General features: G+C 45.8%; 2 protein-coding genes, 1 long non-coding RNA gene and 1 pseudogene across 6 annotated transcripts; 3 read left to right on the top strand and 1 right to left on the bottom strand.

Moving 5' to 3' along the window:
- The first annotated feature begins 1,931 nt into the window (after positions 1-1,931).
- Positions 1,932-4,627, top strand: LOC136496892 (dormancy-associated protein homolog 3-like). Of its 2 annotated transcripts, none has more exons than XM_066492674.1 (3): positions 1,932-2,156; positions 2,268-2,462; positions 4,014-4,627. In XM_066492674.1, exons 1-3 carry the CDS (start codon positions 2,045-2,047, stop codon positions 4,103-4,105), a joined length of 399 nt encoding a protein of 132 aa, XP_066348771.1. In that variant the 5' UTR covers positions 1,932-2,044; the 3' UTR covers positions 4,106-4,627. The 2 variants fall into 2 exon arrangements, with proteins under 2 accessions (XP_066348771.1, XP_066348764.1); XM_066492667.1 differs by having other exon boundaries at positions 2,259-2,462.
- A 2,183-nt stretch (positions 4,628-6,810) lies between these two features.
- Positions 6,811-7,473, top strand: LOC136464735 (uncharacterized). The gene has a single exon (XM_066463691.1). The coding sequence runs from the start codon at positions 6,811-6,813 to the stop codon at positions 7,471-7,473; it is 663 nt and encodes a 220-aa protein (XP_066319788.1).
- Positions 7,474-11,555: 4,082 nt separating this feature from the next.
- On the top strand, positions 11,556-14,190 carry LOC136496882 (putative transcriptional regulator tpeD; annotated as a pseudogene).
- Positions 14,191-19,339: 5,149 nt separating this feature from the next.
- LOC136496872 (uncharacterized) lies at positions 19,340-22,166 on the bottom strand. Of its 3 annotated transcripts, XR_010769149.1 has the most exons (5): positions 22,108-22,166; positions 21,852-22,034; positions 20,696-20,747; positions 19,762-19,894; positions 19,340-19,654 (listed from the first exon to the last, which is right to left on the bottom strand). It is a non-coding gene; the product is annotated as an uncharacterized lncRNA (long non-coding RNA). The 3 variants fall into 3 exon arrangements; XR_010769148.1 differs by having other exon boundaries at positions 19,340-19,894; XR_010769150.1 differs by lacking the exon at positions 19,762-19,894 and having other exon boundaries at positions 19,340-19,507.
- Between the last annotated feature and the right edge of the window lie 1,466 nt (positions 22,167-23,632).

Here is a 23,632-nt window from a genome sequence, read left to right as displayed (position 1 = left end):
GGACTTTCTTATCAAACTAGTCAAGACAATGAAAGAACCTAACAAAATTAATTAATAATAAAATTAGATATATTATTTATAAGATGACGTAATGACAGGATAAATAACAATATATATTGAAAATAATAATTGCACTCAGTGAAGGTGACGCGGATCTTTTGCACGGAGAGGCTGAAAAATAGTGGAGGATGATATGACATTTAGTGAGGGATGATGTCGATGTTTAATGGAAGATGAGGTGGATAGCTTGTATGTTGAGATAGAAAATTAGTGGGTTTACTTTACCTCTGTATCTGAATAAAAAGCTATCTTAAGTCAAAATTTTTATGTTTGACCAAATTTATAGAAAATTGTAGCAATATTTATGACACCAAATGAATACATTAAAATGTATTTCAATGTGTATCTAGTGATACTAATTTGGTGTCATAAATCCTGTAGCTCTTTTCTATAAGTTTGGTCAAATTTAAAAAAAATGACTTAAGATGACACTAGGAATTAGTTCATTTAAGTAAGATAGTAGAAGCATATCCTGTGCATTGTTATGATAATTACGAACGATCTAAAATGAAATTAAATTATATATAGTTACTTATAGAAAATGATAAACTATTATAAATAAATGTTAGTGAATAACATGTCATGCTATATATATAACTAAATATATGGTAGTGGATAATATTATGTTTTATAGTAAAATTATATAATACTTGCTTTATTCTAAATTATAAGATATTTGGATTTATACATAACTTTTTCTACGTACGTACTTCCTTCGTTCCAAAATATATATCGTTTTTGTTTTCTGAGAAACTACTTTGACAAAATTTATTTTAAAAAATATTAATATTTATGATACATAATTGATATCATTGAAAAGATCTTTGAATCTATTTTTTTAATAAATTTATTTGGAGATACAAATGTTGCACGTATTTTCTACAAATCGAGTCAAACTTGTGGTATGAAAACCGAAAACGACCAATAAATTAAGAAGAGGGAGTAGATGTATATTATATATTGATATATAGTTAAAGTTAAAGTAATATATATATATACTGAGAAGTCAAAACGCGCTGTAGTTTTGAATCAAGTGCATCTGTATGACTGTATCCGCACTATTATAGATAGAACATGGAAGCGAGATGAGGGATAGTCGGTCAAGGTCTCGTTTAGATTGTAAATTTTTGTAGTATGTTTTGTTTGTATTTGACAAACTTTATTTGATTATGGACTAACTAGATTTAAAAGATTCGTATCGTGATTTACAATCAAACTGTGCAATTAGTTATTTTTTTACCTACATTTAATATTCTATATATGCGTCCAAAAATTGATGTGATAGAGATAGTGAAAAAACTTAGAATTTGGAGGTGATCTGGCCCAAGTCAAAATTTCTGCTGCTGGAGATCAATTATCATCAGCACAAGCTACCGGCCTCCAAAAAGAACTATTCCTACAAGAAATCTCACGCATAACGCACCTCGCAGCCACAGGCCACAGCCCATCCCACCAGGATCCTTGTCCCACATGGCAGTCCCTTCTGGTAGATGCGGCCCGCGTACGTTACACCAAAACCATCCAGAAACGTCACTATTGATACGGCTGAGCTCCCACGGAATGGGCCGGCGCCGGTGGGGTCGTCAGTCGTCACGTGACGCTCGCCAGGAGGCGTCCACCCGGCGTCCCGGCACAGGCCGGCAGGCGGGCCACCCCACGTGCGCGACCCCATCGATCTTATCCACGCACCCGTGCCGGCCGCGCCACGTCGTCCTGCCTTCCGCGTCCCGCAAACCCGCCACGACTGACGTGCACGGACCACCGTGCACCCCTGCGCCGGCCCCACCCGCATCCGTACTGCGGCCCATGAACCGGGTCTAGGGAGAACTGGCCCAGCTCCCAACTGATCTATAAATAAGCGCTGCCTGCTTGGCTTCATGCCTTCTCGCCCAGATCCGGCAGTTTTGTGGGTAGAGGAGGACTAGAGACTCTGCACCATATCGGGAGTCTGGCCGTGGCAGTTGGGTGATTACGACGGAGAGGGATGGGCCTCCTCGACAAGCTGTGGGACGACACCGTCGCGGGCCCGCGCCCGGACACCGGCCTCGGCCGCCTCCGCAAGCAGCCCGCGCGCCCCGCCGCCGTCAAGATCAATGGTGAGTGATCTGGTGACCGCCGCTGCTGGAAGAAAAGAAAAAAAAAACACATGCCCCATCGTAGTCGGCGTTCCCTATTCGATCTGACTTGTGGTTTCGTAGACCGTGTAGATCCGGCCGAGGACGCTGTGGCGTTCGTGCCGCCCTCGCCGGCTTCGGGCAGCGAGGAGACGCCGGTGAAGGTGACGCGCAGCATCATGATCAAGCGCCCCGCGGGGTACCCGTCGTCGCCGAGGAGCGCCGCAAGCACGCCGCCGGCCTCGCCACTAGGGACTACCCCGCCCATCTCGCCGTTTGCCGGCGCCGGTGAGTGCCCTGCCAGAGACTCGGCAGCCCCCTTCGCGTGCGTCCATTTATTCCGGGTACGGGTAGGGGCAGTTATGTCATTTCCGGACGGCGCACCCGTGCCGTTTCTCATTGGAAGCGCCGTGACGGGTGGCTTTCGGTTTTGTCGCCCAGTTAGGAAGCGTCTAGATGGGGCGTACTGGGGAAGGGGCTTTTTGGACATTTCTGCCCAGTGGCATTGGGTGCTTTTAGCTCTCGGGTCTCCTTCGTGGATTCATAGCTGGATATTATCGTATTTAACTAGTTGATAAGTTATCATTTGTGTCTTGAAATGCAGCAACCATATCGGATAAACGTAGCTATCATTGGGGTTATGTGGGGTAGGCAACAAGAGGAAAATGGACTTGCTTTTTTTGTTTATGTAATAATAATATGAATCCAAATCGTTTGATCTGTATGTATCACTTATGGACCTGCTTTATCATAGTACAAGGTAGTAGCTGTTTAGCAATACACATGAGAAGTTGTCTCTATCAATGGTCTTGCCTAATTTAAGCTGCGAGTAGATGTTTCGTTGATGATCTTAGAGTGGACGACTGAGCCTCTAGTCAAGAGGGTAGCCACCATTTCAGAGCAGAGTCAGTGAATTAGTTAGGGCTTGTTTAGTTGGCCAAATTTTTGGCGGAATGGTACTGTAGCACTTTCGTTGTTATTTGACAATTAGTGTCCAATCATAGTCTAATTATGCTTAAAAGATTCGTCTCGTGAATTTCGTCTAAACTGTGTAATTAGTTTTATTTTTTATTTATATTTAATGCTTCATGTATGTGTCCAAAGATTCGATGTGACAGGTAATCTTGAAAATTTTTGGGAACTAAACACTACCTTAGCTGAGTCAGATATCTTTACTAATCTGTCATGAAGCTCTGGTATACAAATTATTCTACTGAAGCTGCTATTGTGATATGGATTAATCGAAGCACCTTCTGTAAATTTGCCCTACATACCAAACTAAACATTGATGAGTGTCTAGAATCAATCACACAAAGGATAGTTGTGTAACAACATTTTAGTTTAGCAAGTTGTTATTTTATAGTAGTGTATACTCTCACAGTCTTGACGGATTTTAATTGTCCTAAGTCAAACCATTGTAAGTGACCAAATTTATCGATAAAAATAGTAGATATACCATGTCAAAGAGGTAAACTTTAAAAAATACATTTCACAATGTATCTATTGACTAATGAAGGTCATTTGATATTGTAAATATTTTTGTTCTCTTCTACAAACTTGGTCAAATTTAGCATGGTTTGACTTAAGACAACTGAAAATCCATTATATCCAGGACGGAGCGAGTAATACTCTTGTTGACCTGCTAATTTTATCCAAACTTGTTATTAACTTGTTACTGTGACTAGCATGGACCATAAGAATACAACTAATTTCACTCAAAAGAGAAGCTATTCCAGCTGCATGTATTAATGGGCTTTTAATATTTCTGAGTGCTATCAGCATCATCTGTTTCATTCTGTTGATTAGATATTGCTTAACCTTGAATACCAAATTTACTAGGTGGTCGCTTCAGAAGGAAATCATCATCTGACGCATATGAGAGGGCAACCCCACCAGGGACGACCAGCCACCCTCCTTCCTTCGAAGTGTGAATTGACTGCACCCTCACACTTGTTTTTGCTCCTTGACAAGCATCTACATCACCTAAGGTAGACAGGGAGGAGAGAGAAACATCAAGAGGGGAACGGGGATGAGTTGCGTGTTTACCTCTACTGTGATATATTGTAGATGCCACTATGTGTATTGTTTCCTATCTACTATGTGGCATGTGTTGTATAATATGTTGAAAGCTCATGGTGCCGTGCTGTGTCAATAAGGTGCTATGTGCATAGGGTGGCTCAGGGTCAGGGCTGTGTGTGCGCTTTGCCGCAGCTTGGATCTTGCCGTGGGCTGTGTCGTGTGTTTCCTCTGCTGCTATGTCATTACGGATGGTGTGTGGAGGTTGGGTTCATGCTTGTAATGTTAGCTGGCTTGAGGTGGACTACATGTAGTTTTGTTCAATTGTCTGGTACCTAGTAGCTGAAGGTGTTTGCTTGAACTCTCTGTGAAATGTAATGTGAACTGTGATGCGGGATAATGCTAAGATGAATAGATGATCGTTTGGTTGTCTTGTCGATTGTGCATTGTACTGTCTCTTATGGGTCCAATTGTGACTAGTTAAAAATGGCTGGAAGTACCCTTAAGCATCAAGTGATGAACAACGATTCTGTATTTCTGTTTGTTTGACTTAGTTTTCTGGGTGAGCTAGACTATGGCCCCGTTCGTTTGAACGAATCTAGAGGAATTTGTGAGAGAAAAATACTGTTTTGAATGAAAAAAGAAGCGAATTAAATCGGGTTTAAGGACACGCGACCGGAGCCTATCATAGCTGTATCTATGTGGTCGATGAAGCTCGCCGCAGCTGACTGGTATATTTTAAGAAGGCGGCCACATGCATGGAGGTATGTACTGTATGAAGTTATATGAACCGCGTACCCTGCATTGCATGCTCGATAGATGTATTTGGGGACATTCATCTCTTGAGATTTGAAGAGCATTGCCAATTAAGTTTAGATTAAATACATAGTAAGAGTGTCTGCCATATACCTCGGCTCCGCTCCATGACTAGACCAGAAAGTTTGACCACTCGTCTTTCTAAAATTTGACCCCAGACAATTGGACCAAAAGTAGTAGGAACAGAGTCAGACATGATATTTTTTTCACTCCTCAAATTTAGATCAGTATGCTTAAATACATATTAACATCTACAAATTCTATTATATGTACTATCAAGTCATCTTTTATGTAGAATTGAATGAAACTAATTTGACATTGTTGATTCATTTTACCACTATAACTTAGTTAAATCTAAAAAAAAGGACTTACAATAAATCTAAAGTCAACCGTAATTTTAAGCGGACAGAGTAAATTTTCTCTAAAACATCAATTGTATAGTGCGGCCACAGCCACACAGAACCTTCATATTTAATCTGAATCTTTAATTGCATAGGATTTGATCAGTAGTTACCTTACATTATAGTTGGCCATGCAGCCCGTGGCCCGTCGGCACGGCACGAAGCCTGGTATTTTAGCTCGGCACGATCACAACACGGCCCGGTGACTAGCGGGCTCAGGCTTGCACGGCCCGGTGACTAGGGCCGTGCCTGGGCCGCTCCTTAGGCATGGCGGGCGGCATGGCACGGCCCGATAAACATGCTTTGGCCCGGTGCTGGCCCGTTAAATTGGCAACCTTATGAACATTTGGCCTAGCCCAACACAATCCATATATATATATATATATATATATATATATATATGTTTCACTTCTTAACTCTAACTTTTCTCCCTCGGTCTCCCTCCCCAGCAAGTGACGGCGGCCTCCTGTACTCCTGATTGCTCGACACCTCTTCACGACTCCGCCCGTGTCACTTCTCACCCGATGCCCCAGCCGACCCTCGCACCACCCGTCCCCGTCCTCCATAACCCCGCGCCGGCGCCGCTCAAGAGCTTCCTCCACTCGTCCTCCGCAGCTCCGCTTCTCAACTCCTCCCCGTCCAATAGCCATAGCTTCGGCTCCGGCGCTGCCGTAGCGAAGCCGCGACGCCACCTCCGCGCCCGGCCGCGAACACGAGCGTGAGCGCAGCTGAAGGAGAGCGTTGCCGTTCGCTTGGCCCTACTCGGTCTCGCCGCAGGCGACGCCCTGTCCCTGCCTCCTTGCATCTCGGCCTCTCCTTCCCTTTCTCAGTGGGCCTCGGGCTGGCCCGGCCTGTTGGCCGAAGTGTGCTTTTCAGGGCTAGCCTGGACCCAAAAAATCGGCCCGAGGGGCCGTGCCTAGGCCGATAGCCAGACACGAAGCATGTCCTCGGCACGGGCTGGCGGCCCGCTGTGCCCTGCATGGCCCGGCCCAATCGAGTTCAGCTGTTGTAAATAAAAAGTAAACACTGCTGAACCTTCCTGTTCCGTGTACTACCTGCAAATCATATTTTCATGGCGTTTTGCCATTGACTTCAGGGTAATTTCTCCGCAATCGTGGATATCTTCCTGTTCCTACCTCTACCTCCAAAATATTTGGCCAGGCTCTTCGGGTCTACTACAACCAAACGTACCATTTGCGGGCTTGCTTGTAAATCCAGTCGTACCGCAACAGCGCCACTGTCACTGCCTCCACGGCCCCACCTAGCAGACCCCACCAGGCGAGCTGGTCGAACCCCACCAGGCAATTGGGCCGGCCCGTCTAGTCGTTACTCGTCAGCCGTCACCTCTTCGCCTCCCTCGAATCTCGATCGACCAAACCCTTGCGCCGCCGCCAGCGTTCATCATGCCGCCGCCGGCGCTGACGGACGATCTCATCGACCAAGTCCCCCTCCGGTTCCCTCCCCAAGAGCCCGAGCGCCTCGTCCGCGCTACACTCGTCTGCAAGCGCTGGTTCCGCCTCATCTCGGACCCCAGCTTCCGCCGCAGGTTCCGGGAATACCACCGCGCGGCCCCGATGCTGGGACTTCTCTGCACCGACTCATCGGGTTCGCGCTTTGTCCCCACCTCCACCGTTCCCCTGCCCTGCGCTGTACTCCCAGTCAACGGGCGAGCCATCGACGCGCGCCATGGCCGCGTCCTCCTCAACACTGCGTCGTCCTGGGATTTCACGTTCAACTGTTCGGGGGATGACCTCGTCGTCTGGGACCCCATCACGGGCGAGCATCATCGTCTTCCCAAGCTGCTGGACCACATGTACCCTCACCCGTATCCGTTCTGCTGTTGCTGGACCGCTGCTGTGCTCTGTGCTGCAGCGGGCGGAGGCTGCAACCACCTCGACTGCCACCGTGGTCCCTTCCTCGTGGTCTTCGTGTGCACCAGCTCCAGGGAGGCGTTCGCCTCTGTCTACTCGTCGGAGGCTGGCGCGCTCTGCTCGGCTCCGATGTGTCAGCCTCTATCCGGCCGTGCGCAGTGCGGTTGTGGGGAATGCAGTCTTCTTCATGTCTGATATGGGATTTTTAATCCTTTTTTAACAATATTTTAATACTAATCCATTTTTTTTTGCAAATCTGACTCTTTTGGTCGCGCCAGCGTGCCTGGCGTGACTGTACCACTCTGTCGCGTCACATGCGCTGGCGCGACAAGGCGAGCCACCGTGGCATTCATGTTTGACTGATGCTGGCGTTGCGAACCGTGGGCCCCTCCCTGTCGCGCCAGCGACTCAGGCGCGACAGAGCTGTCACGCTAGGCGGGCTGGCGCGACAAGGGGACTTAGGTTTAGTTGGCCCGGCCCATTTCCTTCCTCTCTCTTTCTCTCTATCCATTCCCCGACGCCTGCGGTTCCCAAGCGCCGCCGCCGCTGCATCCTGCGTTGCTGCTCCTCCACCTCTCCCCCGCTTGTCCACGTCTCCATCACCCCAGGGGCCTCCCTCTCTTGTACTGGCGCGGAGGGAGGCAAGCCCCCGGCGCCGGCGCGGCGTGGCCGGCGTGCCCGCGCGGGCGTCGTCGGTCGCCCTTCCCCGCCTGCCCGTCCTCCCACCGTCGGCCTTCACCACCGTTGAACACCTCCATGTAGAAGTTCCCCGCCTTGTGTTTGTTGATGGTGTGGCTCTTTAGTTGCATTGGTAGGGTTAGCAAAATTGGTATGCTATGAATACGTTATTTTAGCGTTCGTTGTTAGTGTTTGATGTGTGCATTAGCTTTAGGATATAATCTACTCGTGGATTGGACGTAAAGTTCTTGTTGCATGGACGTAGGTAGTTGATATATGAAGGATTTGTATAGGTATGTTTGTTCCATTTTGTGTGATGGTAGTGTAGGAGTGAATGCACACGGTAGGGTTTGCAAATGTGTAGTTGTTATTGGTATTGATATGTTGGTTCATCTTTTGTAGACGGATCGATTAGTGCGATTGTTTCATGATGGCAAAGTTAAAAAATGGGGAGTTTGAAAGCATGCAAGAACATGTTCAGTTCTTAGTACACCTCCTACCTTTGATGGTTTGGTTAGCCAATGCCGAGATAAATTTGGGTGGCCACTAAGATTGAGAGGTCAGTTTGACTATGGGAAGGAACGAGCACACTATGTGTTGATGTGTTTGTTATGTGAGGATGAATGGAAGAACTACGTAGAAGTTGTCAAGAGTAGGAGTGTTAGGTGCTTGAAAGTTGTTGTGGAGAAGGGGTCTAGCCCAATTGTGGTGGCTGTGGATGATAATGTGGATGTGGAGCCCGTAGAGAACCTTACCCAAGACGAAGAATTGCAGGCGGTTGTCGTTAGAGAAGTTGATAGGTCATGTGAGCCCGGTGCCTTGAATGATGATTTCGATGAAGAAACGTTTGATGAGGACGATGGCAACGGGGATGGAACACATGATATGGATGACATATCAGAAGGATCGGATGATGACGAAGTTGATGTTGCCTCTGTGGATGAAGATGACTTTACTTCGGGGCTAAGTACTTCGGACGATGTGTTGGAGGACGAGTACATGTCTAAGCCTAGTAGCGACAACAAAAGTTATGGTTGTCAGGGAGGGTTTCCGGACGCAATAGGAGTCCCAGCTGACGGGTCACTGAGAATGGAGTACAGTGACGTCGAATTGACACAATTGAAGGCTGTCCATGTGGAGGTACCCTCGGCACCAAATTTCATGGACATTAGTATGGTTGACCAGGCAATATGTGACACTAGTTTGTCGTTGTTGGCCGATGAGATACCAGATAGTGAGGAGGTGGAGATTAAGAAGGGAATGGTATTTGATACGTTGGAGCATCTCAAGTATTTCCTAATGGATTATGCCGTTCAGTTTCACTAGGCCGTATTATGTGAGCCACTCGGACAAGAACAAGAGGTACACGGTCCTTTGCAAGAATGGATGTCAATGGGGTCTATGGGCTCGGAGGCAGAGAAATGAAAAGTGGAAGATTCGCAATGTGAGGCAACCTCACACAGTGTCGATCTTCAAAGTCGAAGGGTGTGCACGCCCAAAACACAGCCCAGTTACCCTGGTCAGTCGTCTTATTAGCACGGTTAGGGCTGATAGTGACACACTTGTTTCAAGCATGATCGAAGACCATATTTGGGTTCACTGGTTATAGAGTGAACTACTCAAAGGCATGGCGAGCAAAGCAAGCATGCTATAGAGTTGCTATGGGGCGATTGGAAAGAGGCGTACAACCAAGTTCGTAGGATTCTAAGTGCCATGAAACACTACAATCTAGGCCTTAGGTGGTATCCTTATGTGGGTCGCATTATGACGGACGTGGATGGCGTTCCGAAGCATGTTCTGCAGAGAGTTTTTTGGTGTTTTGCTCAGTCCGTGGAGGCCTTCAAGCATTGTCGTCCCTTAGTACTTGTTGATGGTACATTCTTGACAGGCAAGTATAGGGGTGTACTGATGATTGCTGTTGGAGTGGACCTAGACAATCAACTTGTCCCTTTAGCATTCGCTTTGGCTAAGGGTGAGAACGATGACAGCTGGTGTTGGTTCTTGAAGCTTGTGAGACAAAATGTGCTCCGTTCATCGCAGAACATATGCATGATCTCAGATCGGCATCACGGTCTGCTGACAGCTGCGAAAGAGCATGTAGATGGACGCCCTCCTCTCAAGCATTGGTGGTGCATGAGGCACTTTGCTGCCAACATATGGAGGAGGCATAAGAAAAAGGAGGTAGTGCAAAAGTTGAAATCACCATGTGGGTGTCGAACCAAGGAAAACTTCGAAGAGACGCTTGCGGAGTTATAGAAGGTCCTCAATGGTAGGGCAAAGAGTTGGCTTTAGGATTAGATGCCTCAAAGGGACAAGTGGGATCTTGCATTCTATGCCGGAGGTCTTCGGTACGGCGTGATGACTACCAATTGTTCAGAATCGTTCAACAAGGTGTTCAAGGGTATCCCGTGCAGTCCCCATGTTAGGTATTGTGGAGTACTCATTCAGGAAGTGCAATGAATACTTTGTCAATCATTGGAACATAGCAAAGGCGCCCAAAGAGAAATGGGGTAGAGCTGGTAGAAAACACTTGGATCTCTTAGAGATGATAGCTTTCAACCAAGTAGGGGAGGCCTTTGGGCCATCACGGTTATTGTACAATATCAGGTCAGCCGGAGGAACAAACACGGGGGGTGAGAAGTATGGTGGTAGGAATTATAGGGTGGACCTTGAGAAAGCGGAATGCTCTTGTAACATTCCACAACTCCTCCATGTCCCTTGCTCCCATGTCATTACATCTTGCAGATGCAGGGGTCTAGACCACGAAAGTGAAAAGTTCATGTCTCCTTTTTACCTCATGTCTCTCAAAGTGTGGGAGTTGAGCTTCGAGCCTTACCTAGATCTGACACGATGGCCCGAGTACTACGGGTTGGATTATGTTCCTGACCCAGACCTTCTGAAGACAAAGAAGGGTAGAAGGAAGAAAAAGCGGCTCTGAGGATATTGTTGTAATTAGATAAGCAATGAAAACAATAAGCAATATTGGTAACTTAATGAATTTACCAAAGACTGCCACCTCAGAAGCACGGATACGCCAGGGAAGGGCCGTATCCCGTATCGGATACGTATCTGATACGGATATGCTTGGGATACGGCTCGGATACGTATCCGCGGTGTATCCGCGTATCTCGTTTTAGTTGGGCCAGAAACTGACGAATGGATACGTTTCGGCCCAGCCGATACGGCCCAGCCGGCCCAATAGGTCACCTTGGCCTCCTCTGCCTCGGCCTCACGCAGACATCCACCTCCCCACGCGTAGCTGCCTGCCCGCATCTGCCTCCGCCTCCCAGTCTCTCCCACGCGCAGCCGCCTCTGCCTCCGCCTCACGCAGCCGCCAGTCCGCCTCTGACCTCACCGGCGACCATCCTCCGCCCTCACCGCCAGCCCGTGCAGCTTGCCCCCGCAGAGCCCGTCCCCTTCTGCCACGCACGGCTTGAGGACGGACGCGAGCACGTTCGTGGGGCGCCGTCTCCAGCTCGCCCCCGTCTCCAGCTCGCCCCCGTCGGGCGCCGATCCTGGGGCCGCTGACGCCTCGCCGACGCTCTAGGACCCGCAAGGCCTCGCCGGCGCTCCAGGACCCGCAAGGCCTCACCGGCGCTCTAGGACGAGTACGCCCCGACGAGCGCATTCCAGGAGAAGACGGTCCGAGCGGGCGACCAGCCTCCGACCTCGCCTCCGCCCTCGCCCTCACCGGCGACAAGGAGCCCCCTGCTTAGGTGAGTTCCTCACTGGCTCACTTCCTCTTCCTCCCTAATCCAATTTAGGGCTGAGCGGCTGAGCCAGTGCGCCCTGCCCCATTAGGCCAAAGGCCAATAGGCCATTACCCCTTTCCTGATGACTGATTAGAGCCTTTTTTATTTTGTCCAATGTTCATTGTCCAGTATGGCATCTCCAAATTTGAGTAGTGTAGCTAGTGCTAGTGTTACTGCTAGTGGTAGTGTGGGATCTGGGTCTAGAGAAACAACTGATATCAAGGCTCCGCTGTGGGATCATGTCACCATTCTAGAGAGGCCTAAAGCTGGTGGAGGAAATGCTCTTTGGAGATGCAACTATTGTCCATTGGAAAAAAGCAGCAGCTACACTAGAGTTGAAGCTCATTTGCTGCAGAAATCAGGGAAGGGGATTATCAAATGTCCAAAGGTTTCATATGAAATGTTGAGTGAGATGAGGAGGGAAGTGGAAAGGTGCAAGGAGCTGGTGGAAAGAGCAAAGACACGCACCGTTGCTTTGCCTGTAGGTCCTTCTTCAGGCAATTACAACAAGAAGAACAAGAGAGGACCTGCTTCTATATTGGAAAAATCTTGGGCATTGCAAGACCGCAAGCACTTGGATGCTTTAATTGTTAGAGCAATGTATTCTGGAGGGGTATCTTTCAACTTTCTGAGAAACCCATATTTTAGAGAAGCTTTTGCATTTGCTTGCAGCCGCAATTTGCAAGGTTACACAATCCCTGGGTATAACAGGGCTAGGGAATCACTCCTGAAGCAAGAAAGAAGGCACATAGAGCATCTATTGGAGAGTACAAAGAGCACATGGCCAGAGAAAGGGGTCACAATCTGCAGTGATGGTTGGTCAGATCCTCAGAGGAGGTCAATCATCAACTTCATTGCTGTTTCTGAGAAAGCTCCAATGTTTTTGAGGGCTGACAATTGTGAAGGAGAATACAAGTCAAAAGAATATATTGCTGAGAAGTTGAGGGCTATTATTGATGAAGTAGGGCGACAAAATGTTTTACAAATCATCACAGATAATGCTGCAAACTGCAAAGGTGCTGGTCTTTTAATTGAAGCTGAATATGATCACATATTTTGGACACCTTGTGTAGTGCATACTCTCAACCTTGCTATGAAAAATATATGTGAACCCAAACTGCCAAGGACACCTACTGATGAGGATATGCATGTTTGGGGACAACTAGAATTTATAAACGATGTTAAAGTTGAGGCTACTATGATCAAGAATTTCATAATGAATCATGGCATGCGTCTTTCCATGTTCAATGAGTTCAGCCATTTGAAGTTGCTTTCTATTGCTGAAACAAGATTTGCATCGGTTGTGTGTATGCTAAAACGGTTTGTTGAGGTAAAAGCAGCTCTCCAACACATGGTGATTAGTGACAAATGGAGCATCTACAAAGAGGATGCTTCAACTGCCCAACATGTAAAGGAAAAAATACTAAGTGATGTCTGGTGGGGCAATGTAGATTACATTCTTAGGATCACTACTCCTATCTATGATATGATACGCTTTGCGGACACCGACATCCCGTGTCTTCACTTAATCTATGAGATGTGGGATTCAATGATTGAGAAAGTGAAGAAAGAGATATATCTGTATGAAGGGAAGGAACCAAATGAGGAGTCAGACCTCTACTCTGTTATTCATGATATATTGATTGCTAGGTGGACAAAAGGCAATAATCCACTACATTGTTTGGCTCATTCACTCAATCCAAGGTAACACTATACACTATACAGTTCAGAATTCAGCTCAGTTGCTCATGTTCTAAATTGTAATGCTAAATTGCCAAATGCAGATTTTACAGCAACAAGTGGCTTGAAGAAGGTGCTGGCCGACTACCCCCCACAAGGATAAGGAGGTATCACAAATGAGGATGACTTGCTTCAATAAGTTCTTTCGCATACCGCAAGAGTTGGCTCAAGTAAAGGAAGAATACTCAAGGTTTTCTAGTTGTTCAGAAGAATTCAATGATCCTTATTCTATACATGATAGATGGGCTGTTTCCCCAATGACTTGGTGGACAAATCATGGACAGTCTGTCCTTCTATTGATGAGTTTGGCCATGAAATTGCTGAGCCAACCGGCTTCCTCTTCTTGCTGTGAAAGAAATTGGAGCACATATAGCTTCATCCATAGTGTCAAGAGAAATGCCTTAACTCCTGAGCGGGCTGAAGATTTGGTCTTTGTGCACTCAAATCTGAGGCATTTGTCAAGAAGAACGGATGCATACAAGACAGGAGAGACAAGGATGTGGGATGTTGGAGGAGATTCTTTTGATTCCCTTAGTGGTGTAGGTCTTCTGGAAGTTGCTGACCTCTCCATTGATGAGCCGGAGTTGCAGGCTGTATCATTTGGATTGGGTGATCTTGATGTGGAGGAGAATGAGGAAGCCGAGGAAGAAGCTTGATGCTATCATATCCTACTATAGTACTATATTGCTAGTTTGCTACGAGTGTAATAGACCTTTTATTAATTTCCTATATTAGAACATGCTATCATGTTATTCTGAGTGTAATAGATCTTAAATGTCTCTATGTTGAACTTGAATATCTATTTTGCAATTTCATATGCATTGTTATCTATTTATTAAAAAAATAGTAAAACGTATCCGCGTATCGGGTTTCTTAGGAAATTGCCGTATCCGCGTATCCGTATCCTTCCGATACCGATACGCGTATCTGTATCCGTGCAACTTAGACTGCCACTCTAAGATAGAGCCGATAACTTGACCTTGATCCAATTCAAGCAGTGGGGTGTGAGGCAGAATCACACATGCCATACTTGAATTAGGCAAGAGTCGATAACTAGCTTATACCAGAGCCGTAGTGGGGGTCGACCAGATCGATGCAGCCATACGAACAGAGGTATAAACCATGACGATACTTATAACAAGCAGTGGAGGTCGACTGGATTGATGTAGCCGTACTTGTCGAAGAACTCGTCGAGATCTACCCTACTCCTACTCCTAAGGGGTGGCCGGAGCCAAAAAAAGTAATTGACTTACCCGGGGCCTAAAACGAACCCTACTCAAGTACGACTTAATACAATCTTTGGCATAATGAAAACATTCCTAATTTAAGATAACTTGGACTATAATCTTTCCCTTTTTGTAGAGTCCAGCATGTCTCGTCTCAGCGCCGATCATAGCCTCCATCGTTATCTGCTGGCGCTATCTGAAGAAAGCTGATTCTAGCGTTGCATCCGAATCAGCTGGTTTTGATCTACACGCAACTGATCCCCTGCTGTCATGATCCTAGGAGCTCCCGAGCTTCTGAGATCCTTCTACCAAATTCCGGTGTAAACACTCACATAAGCGGCGCAAATGCCTATGGAAAAAGGCCATCTCCCTCTTATCCTCGGCCTCCTTAAAGTCGTAGGCCTCCTTGTTTTGTCGCCAAAATCTCATCAACTCAGCCTCATTATTGTAAAAACTCAGCTGTCGACCGGTCACTCGAGGAAAGTCCTCTAAAATCCTATTACGGGTCTTCCATGATGGCATCTGTACCCTGTACCTCATCCTCACCTCCATCTGCTTCTCCTCCCGCATCCAACATTTGCTCTCTTTTTGGAGTGGCGAATGTATCTTCAACCTCTCCACTAACTCTCCACAACCAGTGAAGTCCTCCCAATTGCATGTCCTCCCCACCTAAGCAAACACAAAGCAATGAGCAAACAAACCAGTGGCCTATGTTCATGTAGTAACTTCACCGGTTCAGTCAACTCACCCATAACTCAGACGACCCTCCATAAGCATTGCCACAGTAGTATCCGTATCCTAACTCAGACGGAACAACTCCTTCGTGATCCTTGATGCCACACTTGCACTTACGGTCCAGCATCTTTGTGCATGACCATGGCTTAATGCCTTCTTGAAACTCCGCAAATTCATACTCTGAATGCCAGTGCGATTTGGGTCCATAGTTGTACTCCTCAAAGTCACAAGATGGGAACCCTCTCTGCAAAAAAACACATGTTCCAAGTGTAACATTGTATGTGCAAAATACATACAAACTTAGAGATAGATTGCTTTCATGAGAACTTACATAATCTGGAAATCCACAGTGATAGAAGGCAGTGAATGCTCCACGTTGGCTGGGAGTAGTTAGTCGCGCCGACACTCCACAATGGCATCTAGGAGGATTGGCTAGATGGCGCAAAGCAGCGTCAACCTTCTCCGCCTCTGTCATTTATGGAGGGTTCGGTGGCGGCGCAACCCAATGAACATATTCTGCATATGGAACACTCTTCCAGGGGGTCATAAGGAAACAACATAATCAATGGCTCCAACATTTCATCACCATCGATCCACTAATAGAAGCTACATCCCTCTAGGTAGGCATCACGTGTCGGGGGCGTCGTTTAAGTTGGCAACAGTAGAAAGCACGCCCAGCTGACGCGGGATGCCTTGACTGCTTCACAAATGCCGGTAACCCATAGTAACACAACTGTGCTGGCTCTGCTGGTAGGAAAGGCCCAATACCACCATGATCCTTCAGATGGTGCACGAATTGGTTGTTATTTGCATCCGCCATTGAACCTATTACAAAGTAGTTCAACAAAGCAAAGTTATCAAAACATGATATGAAACCCTAGACACAACCTCATGGACTTCAAATCATCTCTGTATATACACAGTCCAACGCATCCATACATCTAATCAGTACAAATTAACTTCAAATCACAAACTTAAAGGTAACTTTACTTAGCACAGGCCAAGCCAGACACCTGTCCAAACATTGCATTCAAACCCTAGAACAGTGCCAACCTCTATGAACAGTCTAACATCTAACAATGGAATCCTAATAATACGCTTGATTAGGGCAACAAAGTGTCACCTCACAAAGCAAAAGCCACTAATGCACACAATAGTCTAAACCATAGCAGTCTAAAACCATCAACCACACAAAAAAACAACAGAGGATGAGAGAGGCATACCTCATGCACTAGACCAAAGGAACCAAAAATCCAAAACCAAACATGATCAAAGAGAGGTAGAGAATGAGGAGAAAGAGAAGAGAGAGAAAGAGGAGGCACTATCCAAGGTCGCCCTCACTTCACATGACTGAGAGAGTGAGGAAACACTCAAGACCGAGAAGAAAGCAGATGGGCCGCACAGCCTTATAATGACCTGTCACGCCAGGCGGGCTAGCGCGACAGAGCTGTCGTGCAGGAGTTAGTGGCACGACAGGGCGAGCCCCATGGAACGCCACGCCAGCTCCGGTCAACGATGAGTGCCACCGTGGCGCCCCTTATCGCACCAGCGCATGTGGCGCGACAAAGTGGCACCAGTCGCGTTGGCGCGACCAAAAGGGGTAGATTTGCAAATATTTTTTTTGGATTAGTATTAAAATATTGTTTAAAAAAGGATTAAAAATAAAAAAAATCCGATAACGGGAGGAGGAAAAGGATCCTGAAACATGTTTTGGGCACACAGGAGATATCCATGATTCGCTTGCCACGCAAACCCTATAGGCGCATTGCGCTCATGACGATGACGGATGGTGGCCTGGGATTCGCTGTTGTGCATGAGTCCAAACTCTATTTGTGGTCGAGGGTAATGCCAAGCCATTGATCTCCAGTCATTGCTCTTGCCAGTTGGTACACTGCCCACTTCATTTGATATAATTTATTTGAAGATCGTGTTGCTGCCATTTTCATGGGCCCTTATTGTGCATTCTTCACTATGGATCTGAAGTCCCTCCAGATTAAGATACCTGAGGGCAACGTCGCCTGGCCTGTCATTCCCTACATGAGCTTCTACACTCCAGGTTTCAATTTGCTTAGTTTTGTTTTTGTCAATATTCAGAATTAGTAATATTTCATCTATCCAGTAACTTAATAATATGGATGATGGTATGTGTACGCTGTATACTAATAAAAGGTGTATGAATGGGGAATATCTTTAAAACTGTGTTACTCCTACCCTATTCTTTTTATGGATCGTCCTGTCAAAATTGGCTACTCTGTATAGGAATTTATTCATTTGTTAGAAATGTTAGGGAAGAATGTTGGGGTCTTGAGAAGTGATCTAAATTTAGTCTGACTGAGAAAGCAATCCAGCTGGAGAGGAACAAAAGGATCACTCCCTCGATGTGCTTGTATTCTCCAGATATATATATCATCCCTGTTCTTATATTTAACCCTGTGAAATTTCTTGGTTGTGACCTTTCACTATCCCGTAACAAGATAAAAAATATCGATAACTGATGATGATATACCTGCTGAACAAAATTGGCGTTTCTCTTGAGTTTCCATTGATTCACTTAGTTTGTACAAGTGTGATTATTAACTGGTGGGCCGGGGCTGATGTAACAACTAACAAGTCAGTGCTCTTTGGTTAGTCATTAGGAGCAACTTACTGGTCCTTGTGGCTAGTGAGTGAAATTTTTTCAATAAGAGCATATGATTTCCAAATTCTTCTGATGTTTATTTTAATAAAAAAATGTGTTTCTGCAGCACTTGGAGCAGCCTCTACAGGTGAGGGACCAAGAGACGGTTCTTTGACTGCATGAAAAGAATCAATGGCGCAAGGCCTTCTAAACAAGAAGCATCTAGTTGTGATCGTAGGTGGCATTAGTGGGGTATTTCTTCCCCCTCCATAACTCGTAGGATCTGTGATTTCGCTACTGGTCTTGTTCTGTTGGCCTTCATGCTTCGGCTAGCAACTAGGAAGACATCATATGGTAGAGAGGCGACACCAAAAGGGATCCGAAACGGTGAAAAGTTTGGGGTTCTCTTGTCTCCTGATGCTGACGTATAGATGCCACAGTGCACAGTTTTCCTATTACTCTTCAAGGCAGCAGCTTCAGGCTGCGTGGATCCTTTTGCTGCATCTCGAACTGTTTATTTCAAATGGATGGTGGTGTAGTGCCTGTTCCTCTACTTTAACATGGGATGTTATTTTGGTTTATGCCTATATCAATTAATAACTGAGGACGTGTTTCTTTGAACTTTTCGATAATTCTATATATGTGGGATGCTCCTGTTGCTCGTGCATTGTGCACCATTTGTGTGTTGCATCGCGCTCTTGATGCGTAGATATTTGCATTATTGTGTCTGAAATTGATTGGTAATTGCTGGCGCCTTTTCAGTAGTAGTTGTCGGAAGATCATACCCCTTGCCGGGCCGTAGGCAACTCAGACAAAGAAGCCACGTAGGAAGCGCATCGAATGTGGCTATTTCTTGCTTGGGGCCAGCGCCGTGCACAACTCTGTGTTATCCTACAGCTGTTTATGACTTGGCCTTCAATTCCAGGAGTGTCTGGCTATTTCTTGCTTGGGGCCAGCGCCGTGCACAACTCTGTTATCCTACAGCTGTTTATGACTTGGCCTTCAATTCCATGAGTGTGTCTAGTTGAGTTCGTTAGGTGGCTGTTTGAGTTCGTTAGGTGGCCGTAGTAGCATTCATTAGGTTGTACGTTCGTTTTCGTGGAGTTCGTGTAAGGCCTGACTTGTATAAGGCTTCGTTTGCCACGTGGGGGTCATGCCCCAAGGGAGAAATGATCCAAGGAGGATACACGTGGAATAATTCTGTGGCAGCCAGCAGTCATGTGCTGCCGCCGCTGCGCCTGTGTTATGAATTCACATATTTATTTTAGCTACTGCAATAATTCGAATTCCTTGACACAAAATGCACGTGCATATTGACTGAATCAAACTACAAATAGACCACATATATGGATTGAATTATGAACGTGTAACTGCATACACAGAATGTCTCATACTACTTGCCAACTAGGAAAATACAATGCTCAACACTTATAATACAAAAGTAACAGTTTGTTTTCTCTTCAAACATGACCTTGTAGAACCTGAAGAAAAAAAAGACCAGTTTGCCACTTAGCTTTGAAGAAAACAAAGTATTCTTTGAAGCCTGTTCGGCTTGCTGAATCTTGGCTGAAACCGGCTGAAAAATACTGTTTTGGCTGAATTGTTGTGAGAGAAAAACACTTTTCCAACTGAAAAAAGCCAAATATGGGGTAAGCCGAACGGGGCCTTATCTGAAGGGGACTAAGAAATGCAAACGGAATTCTGTTAAAAAAAAGGATGGTCATGCATGACTTACACTACAACTGAACATGGGTTGCTGAGTTGCCTTAAAATTCGACTCTCAACCTATTGCATGTCGTGTTTCCAACATAAAATGTGCTAGACAAACAATCCAAATGGCCTTCACTTGTACAGCTCCATTCAAACATCTTGCAATCACACTACAAATAAACAAAGAGATTTAAAAAAAGCAATGCGTGAGCTAACATTTAGTTATCCAAAGGTACAAAATTTCTAGACAAAGGAACAAACAATTCTGAAGCCGATTAGAAGTTGAGAAATGTGAACAAGTTAACTTCCGACAAAGATTTCAGAAAAATAATGTATTAATTGTCTAAGCTTTCCTACTGAATTATTCTTGCCTATAGGCTGAAACCATATGAAACCCATGTTAGAGCAATTCAAATCACTCAATAACAAAATTTAGACAACTGAACATGTGTTATGAGGGAGCTATTATTCCAACAGAGCTAAGAAAGGCAAGCAGCCAGCAGCACCATGATCATGCATAGTACACAATTGTGAACATACTGACACAAGTGAGCAGATAATACACATGCATAGTAACTGAAGTTAACAGCAGACACAAGAAAGCATAACTGAAGCCTAAAGGTAACATAGGGATATGGTAAAAAACACTGGCGGAGCCAAGGGGGGGCTGGCAGGGGCCATGGCCCCCCCCCCCCCCCCCCCCCCCAATGTTTCACAACAAAAAAAATTAGTAGTATGACTTAATATTTTTTATTTATATTAAGAGAGAGATTATATACAATTCTTATCATATATACCTATTAATATCTTCTAGATAATATAATCATACAAAACACAACTAGATAATAAAATTATCACAATGAAAAAGACCGAGCCGGCCCCCCCTAAGTATAATTCCTGACGGCCGGCCCCCCCTGAGTATAAATCCTGGCTCCGCCACTGGTAAAAAATATTCATACCCGAACCTGATTATGAAGGTTGTGCAGTGGCACAGCTAAACCATTTAGAGCCCTACAAAATAAAGATATGTCAAGATATGTTATGGCACTTAAAACACATGTTTTTGATGAAGCATGCAATTCATTCAGTCCAGCACTGGTTTCTATGAGGCTAAAGGAGCTAACATTCTGCTAGTAATTCAAGTCAGCAAACAATTCATTTGGGTTTAGCCCAAAGGTGAAATACATATTAATAGAAGTGGTTATAGCTATTACAAATTCTGTTACCAAAGACAGATAGGTCCTGAACTGAACATGGCAAAGTGTAACTATTTAATCCTGCATGCTAGACAAGTTATGATTATTGGAAGAAATACTGATTATCGTGCTCCATCAGAAATTTAAGATACTGATTGACGCACAATCAATTGAGAAGTAGGTAAAACTTAACTGAAGCATACTAAACTCAACAAATTTTCTAGTGAGTTCATGAAAGTAATAAAAAATTGTCAGCAAATTCATGAAAGTTATGATTATTAAAACTGCTGTCAGAAATTAAATCTAATACCAATATTCTAGAGTGGTCAACTAGAGCATCAGTTACATTTCAGATAGCAAGAGTCTGGTTGTGATTTCACTTCCAATCAAAAAAGAGCGCTAGCTTTATCCAATAGTTAGAGTTCAGTTTTTGATTGGTATTTGAACTTTCCCAACTTGGGTTTGCCGAACTGTTTGGTTTAGGTTCTTCCCATGTGTCATGATGCCAGTAATAAGATGCTTTGAAAGCTTTAAAAGGATATGCCTGCCTGTGCAGTGTCATATCCAAAAAATATGGTAGTTCATCTTTTCTTCTACTAGTGGCACGAGTGTTAGCAGTCACTTTTCCTTATCTTTTCAGCAGTAGGTATAAATATAATTTTAATTGCTATATTTTATAAATAAAATATATCAATATCATCTAAAATCATGCCATTTCTCCACCAGAAAGATCACAAATTTGACGATTATATATAACACCAAAAAGACATACATACATAATGCATTAATTAATTATTGCTTGGTACTAATTAATATAGCAGTAGTAATTCGAAACATTTTTTTTGTGTGCGTGCGCGGTATCCATCCATGCATGCAGTTTGATGAGCTGCTTGGCAAAGGAGCAATGAAGTCGGTGTACCGTGGCTTCGACGAGCGCGGCGTGGAGGTGGCGTTGAACCAGGCGAGCCTCGGCGATGTCCTCCGGACGCCCGTCGCCGTGCAGCGCAGATCCAGACCTTGGATAAGATTGCACCTCATGATCTTGAGCTGCTACCGTCTCCCTCGATGCCGGCAGGAACCGATGCCGCCGCCTCCGCGAATCCTAGGAAGGCAGGGCCGCCGGGAGTAAGAGGAGGAGAAAGGGGCGATGGGGAGGGGAGCTGGAGGAGCCAAACCTGGATCCGCCTCCGTCGTCTTACTCGATGGCCGCGCGGGCAGTGGCAGCGGCGGCGGCAGCCTTTTGCGGGAGCGGGGCGAGTGAGCGAAGAGGCACGCGAGATTCTTTTACCGGACAGCAGTGGAGATAATTCTGTCCCACGCGGTTTGACAGGGTTTGAGGTGGAACAGTTCCAAACCACGCCTTGCCAAATGCGCTTTTGGGCCTTGGCGCAGCGCGTGGGTCTGTCCCCGGCGTGGGCCTGCTCCCTCGGCTCACGGGGTTTTGGCACCGATCCACGCCAATACTCGCGTATCGAAACGAAGCCTAAGCGGGGTGTAACTTTATAGGTTTTCTTGACGTGCGTGAAAAGGCTTAGAGACTATCTTACCTTAGCAGGATCAAGTTTTTTTTTATATATTTTGACAATGACAAATATTGAGAATGTCTTTGAATTCGTGGTAAAAATTGGCGAGTAGCCACTGACCACATATGGTACCGTGCTGGTGAGAGATGCCGGTATAAATTCAGAATTGAAACCTGAAACATTTCTACATATGAAGCCATGAAGCCGGCGTAAAGGTCGTGGAATCCTGAAGCTTCTCAGTCATAAAGAGTGTGATTGGTTGTCTGAACCTGGGCCGTCATATGGCACATCCCGCACCCTTTGGTGCATTCGCCTGAGTTTAGGTTGCTCTACTCGTATCCTTTCTCCTGCTTTCTCTCGTGCAGATTTCCTCCTCCATCCCGGACGGCGTCGTCTTCTCGATCCCCACTTCTCCTCTCGGTATAGGCTCGCTCGGTGCTTGGCGGAAACCTTTTGCGAAGAGCACGGGAGATGAGGCCGTCCTGGCGATAAAGCGCGTGCGTGGGTCACGGCTAGGGTTACCGTCCTCACTCTTCGCCTCTTCTTCCGCCATAGCTTCCGGTGCGAACTCATCTCTAGCTCCCCCTCGACCTCGGTAGCCTTACCGAGGCGACCACCGCCGGTGGATTTCTCTCGGTCCTCCGGCGCTTCGACGGTATATGCCATCTGCGCTTTTTTCCCTCCTCCTTCTTCAGTGTCGATTTTGTTGATTTATTGGTGGATTTTGCTTGTAATGCCAAGAAATTAGGGTTCTTGGTTTGACATCCTCAGATCTGTGCGATGCTATACCTGATTTACCTGTTACTAGCTCAGATCTGTACATGATGCTTCGTATTTGGTGTATACCTCATGTTTTGTGTAGATCTTATACATGCTGATGCCTATTTTGTTGTACACACTGAGGAAAGTGTCTAGAGGTCAGTGATGTTGATTGTGTAATAGTATACGCTGGAGGAGCACCTTTTGGTGTGACAGCCGCGTCTTTCATAGTTCATTTTGTCTAATTTTTTGCTTGCTAAGCAGTACACACCCATTTTGCATGCTCCTTTCTAATGTTGCCCTCCATCCTGTTGGTAGACATGGCCTTTGAAGCTAGGCGCAGGGCTGTTGCTGCTGTGGTTGTTGCAGTGGCTGCTTGGTTTTTCATGTGGTTTAGGAGGAGAGTTGAAGATTTGTG

Source organism: Miscanthus floridulus, chromosome 1, assembly GCF_019320115.1.
Source record: "Miscanthus floridulus cultivar M001 chromosome 1, ASM1932011v1, whole genome shotgun sequence".
Classification (NCBI taxonomy): Eukaryota; Viridiplantae; Streptophyta; class Magnoliopsida; order Poales; family Poaceae; genus Miscanthus; species Miscanthus floridulus.
The sequence above is the reverse complement of the archived record's forward strand: the minus strand, read 5'-3'. Positions and strand labels throughout refer to the sequence as shown.